The following is a 6023-nucleotide window of genomic DNA, read 5'->3' on the forward strand; positions in this document are numbered from 1 at the left end:
CTGATTCCTATCCACAGATGCTGCCAGACTTGCTGAGCTTTTCTGGCAATTTCTGTTTTTGTTTCTGATTTATAGCATTTGCAGTTCTTTAGGTTTTTATATCAAACCAAGATTTGGTTGAAATAAGAAAGACAATGCATGGCTATAGATGTTTAATCAATATCATTTCTCAATATTTTCCATCATGTATATCCACATCTGTCCTTTTTTGCTGCTTGCCTTAAAGATTGCCTATTGTGAAAAGATGTATTTATTAGTAATCCTACTAGTAAGAGGTTGCTAATGGATGATGCGCATTGGCCTGGACCCTTTGCAGTCATTGAATACTACCGGGTCCCATAGCCCCAGTTCCCTCTGACTCATTCGGGTGAATCCTGTGGTAAAGATGTTGCCCTCCCGTGTAAAAACTGCCCTCATCGGCCTCATGCCTTCATGGGGGGCCAGTTTCTCCTGAAGAAGAAAGTGATAATTAAAACAACAAGAGAACAACGGTAAACAATTTGGAGAAGCTTCACTTCAGACAGAAGTTAAAGGATTCATTTTCAATCCTGAAACCTCCCGGAAGTCTGAAGCAAATATTCCCATTATGAGACAGAAAGCCCTAGAACTCCTCCTCCTGGCCAACAATAAGAATACCAGCTCACGTTTTGATACCAGTCCAATATTTTTCGGGGGGGTGTATGCGGTGCACAGAAACCCCATGGACGTGTTTCTCTGCAAAGAAATTTGCTTGTTGTTGGTTATCATTGTGGATTAGTTAGCCAGTTTGTATTGCTTTTTCCGTGAGGAGGAATTCTGGTTGAGGCAGAAACAGTCCTTAGCAAGGTATCCAGCTGGCACAGAACACAGAACTCTTACAGCATTGTGAGCAAAATTATCTGGTCTGATAACAAATTATTCAATTTGTTTCTTTAACGGTACAGCCCAGTTTTGAGGAGCCTGTCAAAATAAATGCTGAATACAATCAAACTTGTATCAGAGGCCACAGGTTAAGGCGAAGGAAGAAACACTCTCAGTAACAATTCCACCGATAAGAAGCATGACCTACAGAACACGTCTGGAATGAGTAACTACTTTAGACGGTACGTATGGCAGAGATTTATTGTTTTCAAGAGATTGATGCAAATGTCCTATTGGCAACCTCCACCAAAGACTGGGAGGTGGGGGACGAGTGGAGAAAAGAGATCAAGAATTCTGCAGAGGTCACATGGTGGATCAGCAAAGGCAAAAATGGGAAAGATTAAACCAACCAAAGCCACACCCTGGTCTAGCAGAAACCAGAATGTCTATGCTATTTCACCAACAAATGCACAATGCCAAGTGTCCTTCTTAGGGGTGAAATTAAAAGCAAATGAGGGATTCCACTCAGAAATTTGATCATATTCAGCTCCATTTATTGCCCAGTGATTGTTTCAATGTGTTTGGCTTTGTCCGTTGCTTGTGTTGTGTACCAGGCTGTTGCCAGCAATCCCTCCCCGCCCCAACACTGACCAGCCAACGATAAAAGACCTCCTACCGGGTCCCAGAGTGCCAGCTGCCGTTCACTCATCTTGCTGAATCCTGTGGTGAAGATTTTACCGTTGGACATAAAGATGGCCCTCATTGGGCGAGCACCTTCGTGTGCTTTATTCTTTTCCTTAGTTTGTTGGTTAGAAGAGAGCAGCACGAGCAAAACACATTCCGGAGGAAACAAAAACAAACATGCAGTCACAGCAACACAACATGCATAATGTCAATCCTGAAGGCACTAATTTTACAGAATATCTCATCACTCCTTAGCCCAGATTAACCTTCTGCAAAATATGTTCAATTAACATGTGGAAGTAGCTACATCACCTGCTAAAGATGGACTCAACTTGGATTTTTACTTCTTAGAATCTGAACCCTGGAGCATCGTAGAGTGTCCCAAGTTGTGTCAGTATAAAAGACACAGCTCATACCCTGCTGTATTGATTGCCTTGTTAAGTACGTCCTAGATACAACTTTTACAAAGATGGGGCACATCAATAATCCTGAGCAACATTTCTATTTCTGCCTGTTTCCCTGACATCATCAAGGGAACTTGTTTCAATCATGCTTTAAATCATTTTTTAAAATGGATAAAGAAACAAAACAAATCACTTGCTCAGTGATTGTAGAAATACGTGGCATGTGGCTTTAACATGAGCGATCACTTAGGAAAGAGTAATAGAGTCATACAGCATGGAAACAGGCCCTTTGTCTCAACTCATCTATGCAAACCAAGTTCCCAATAGTCCATTTGCTTGCATTTGGCCCATATCCCTTTCCTATTCATGTAACTGTCCAAATGCCTTTTAAATGTTGGTAATTGTATCTGCCTCTACCAGCAGAACAGTACTGGAATACTAAGGCATTACACCAGTCAGAAGTAGGATACAGGCTCAGCATTTGCGACAGTGTCTTCTGCAGGATCAGGCAAAGTTGAATAAAGAGTTCTTAACCAGGTTGCAATTGCATCTCTCCTAATAGCTTCTCACTAGCAGGCAGTCATGTGGGAAGAACTGAAGCCTGGACATTCTCCCCCTTCCCACCTACATGCAATGCTTACATTTGAAGAATGAGTGACCCAAAATAAAAACTAATGAGACCAACATAAATTGGCAGATAATGCTGGGAGACATTTCAAAGGTTTGAGAACAAAGCCTTCATGAACAAACACTAATACAGACAAGACATGTTTCCTAAATCCTTAGCCAGAGAAACATTGGGCTTTTGCATTCTTGGAAAATATCTACTTGAGGATAACCCAAGGCAGGTGTCGGTCGTCACACTCGAGTTGTCCCTCATGGGGATCATAGGGAATTGGGTGGAAACCAGTGCTGCTGAATCACATTCATTCAAAGTAAGATTCAGGATTTTATGAGTTTTAACCTTATTTGTTAAGGATGCTAAAGTTACTCAGTACAATTCGATGAGTTTAAAGAAGTTCAGCCGTAACAAGACTTCAGTTTATCCCAAGAGAGAAAGTGTGTGTGTGTAAGATGGATAGAAAGCCATACAGAACTTAAGCAAGGCTTCTTGATAAGGGAAATTAGGCATCCTGAATTAGACTGGTGCAATCCCGAAGACAGCTCAGAAGGAGAGTTGTTGGCAAGTTGCCATCATATATCTCCGAGCAGGTCAACCGACAACATTGCTTTATTATTTCTCAATAAAGATCAGGTTTTTACAAATTATTGACCTTACTTAATCAAGGTAAAGGATGAAACAGTGCTGTTTTTCCCTGACAGACTTCATTGGCAAAGCACAGCAGTTCAGGCAGCATCCGAGGAGCAGGTAAATCGACGTTTCGGGCAAAAGTCCTTCATCAGGAATAGAGGGCTTTTGCCCGAAATGTCGATTTTCCTGCTCCTCAGATGCTGCCTGACCTGCTGTGCTTTTCCAGCACCGCTCTAATCCAGAACCTAGTTTTCAGCATCTGCAGTCATTGTTTTTACCTAGACTTCATTGGCAGGCTATCCAATGAAGAGAGAATTTTTCTATGAGACCTTCATGATTAACAAAGACAAAACCTGACATGGATTGAAACACTTTAGAGACAGTTGAACTATGTGAAGCAACTTGTTTTGCAGTTATCGTGAGAACCATTTATTCTCAGCATCATCATCAATGATTTTGTATCATGGATTAATCCAGCAATACTGATTGCCTACCATTTAAATGATTTGAGTGGTATTTCATAAAAACGACTTATAATTTTGTTTATCAGTCATGGTTCACAGTTTCGGGTTCAAGTTGCACTCCAGGATTTGAGAACTGAGGGAGTGGGGGGAATGTTAAAACTGCTATCTTTCAGGTGAGTTATTAAACCAAGGACCTTTCATTCCTTACAGAACAACATTAAAAATCCCAATGGCATTATTTCAAAGATGTGCAAGGGAGAGTCCTGGCCAAAATTTATTCCCAAACAGTGTCTCACAAACGGTGTATTTAGTGATCACTTTGCTGTTTATCGAAGTTTGCCGTGTACAAATTTGTTGCTGCATTTTGTTTTTATACAACAACAGAGGCAAGAATGAGGTGAAAAGCATTTTAAGACATCACATAGAGTTATAAAGATATACAGCACGGAAACAGACCCATCAGTGCAATTCCTCCATGCCAACCAGATATCCTAAACTAATCCAGTCCTGTTTGCAGCTTTTGGCCTGTATCTGTCTAAATCTTTCCTACTCATATACCTATCCAGGTGCCTTTTAAATGTTATAATTGTTCCAGTCTCCACAACCTCCTCTAGCAGCGCATTCCATTCTTGCTTGGAAAGGTTACCTGTCAGGCCCCTCTTAAATCTTTCCTCCCTCACCTTAAGCCTATGCCCTCTAGTTTTGAACTCCCCTATCTCGGAAAAGAAAGACCTTGGCTATTCATGTTATCTGTGCTCCTCTTGATTTTATCAATCTCTAAAAGGTTCCTCAGCCTCTGACGCTCCAGGTGAAATAGCCCCAACCTATTCAGCCTCTCCCTATTGCTCAAAGCCTCCAATCCCAGCAACATCCTTGTTAATCTTTTCTGCACCGTTTCAAGTTTAGCAACATCTTTCCTATAGCAGGGAGATCAGAACTGAATGCAGTATTCCAAAAGTGGCCGAACCAATGTCTTGCACAGCCATAGAATTTACTGACAATATATAAATAGGCCATTCAGCCTAACTTGCCTATGCCATATGCCTCCCCCCACCCACTCTATTTTCTTTCATCTTATCATTATCCTTCAACTCCTTTCTCCCTTAAATTCAGCTACAAACTCTGCAATTTAGTGTTATGTCAGGAATATGCCTCATCTTTAATCTTCAAATGCACAACTTTTCTCAGGGTGTAAATTATATGGAACTAGCAAAATTCTTGGCAAAATAATGATTTAATTTTCACTAGTGAGCTAATTATTGAAATTAATTATCTCTAAAGATAATTTTTATCACTAGTATTCAGAACAGCATGAATGGAAGCTTTGAGGATAAAAATCCAAATATGTGTAGGTCCACGCAGGGTGTGCCCCATGCCCTCAGCTAAGTACCTGACTCCATGCCTGATGATATTTGCTCACCAACACAAAGGAAAAAATATTGCCTGCAAATGTTTAAGAGTAATACAGTCCTCCTCTTCTCTCAGATTCCAAATATAATAGGGGGTGGATGGTAAGAATACTTCCAGTCACAACATGTGACAACATCGTCAACACATTCTGTTCATGAGAATCCACAATCTCACAGAAAATACCAGAGGCCAATGATGTTATACCACTAATGTCACTGCCCAGAGAATCCAGAAGAGTTCTTAATCAAGTGCTTTTCTAATATTTTACAAATGATTAAACTAATCTGTACCACCTGGAAAAAAATGATCAGCTTCTGAACTAAAGTTATAAAAGAATCACATTTTAATTCCAAATATTATATTTAGATGTGAGCATTTGTGCCTCAAACTGTAAATGTTCACCCATGCAAACACTCTACGTTATCTCATTAGTAGCTCATCATGTACTCAAACAATGAAATGCCAGTATTTGATATTATCTAAGAGCATCATCACTGTATGAAGGACTGTTGCACATGTGGTTTCTCAGTGTCTTAGTTGTCTTTTCTCCCTCTCAAGTGTCAGCTTGTTTAATGCTCAAAACTCCAGGTCAGACAGTTGAGGCTTCAAGCCCTGCTCTACGACTTGAACATTCAACTTGGTTTGAAATAGAGTCATAGAGATGTACAGCATGGAAACAGATCCTTCGGTCCAACTCGTCCATGCCGACCAGATATCCCAATCCAATCTAATCCCACCTGCCAGCACCCGGCCCATATCCCTCCAAACCCTTCCTATTCATATACCCATCCAAATGCCTTTTAAATGTTGCAATTGTACCAGCCTTCACCACTTCCTCTGACAGCTCATTCCATACAAGTACCACCCTCTGCGTGAAAATGTTGCCCCTTAGGTCTCTTTTATATCTTTCCCCTCTCAACCTAAATCTATGCCCTCTAGTTCTGGACTCCCCCACCCCAGGGAAAAGAC

General features: G+C 40.8%; 1 protein-coding gene across 2 annotated transcripts in view; it reads right to left on the bottom strand.

Annotated features, from left to right (window-relative positions):
- LOC122564000 (coronin-6-like) overlaps positions 1-6023 on the bottom strand; it is a 243359-nt gene that overhangs the window by 23454 nt on the left and 213882 nt on the right. Inside the window, exon 6 of one of the 2 annotated variants that reach the window (XM_043718415.1) lies at positions 1517-1636. In XM_043718415.1, the coding sequence (XP_043574350.1) occupies positions 1517-1636 (120 nt within the window). Of the gene's footprint in view, positions 1-330; positions 451-1516; positions 1637-6023 lie in introns of both variants that reach the window. The other variant, XM_043718414.1, reaches the window with a different exon arrangement.

Source organism: Chiloscyllium plagiosum, chromosome 28, assembly GCF_004010195.1.
Source record: "Chiloscyllium plagiosum isolate BGI_BamShark_2017 chromosome 28, ASM401019v2, whole genome shotgun sequence".
Taxonomy (NCBI): Eukaryota; Metazoa; Chordata; class Chondrichthyes; order Orectolobiformes; family Hemiscylliidae; genus Chiloscyllium; species Chiloscyllium plagiosum.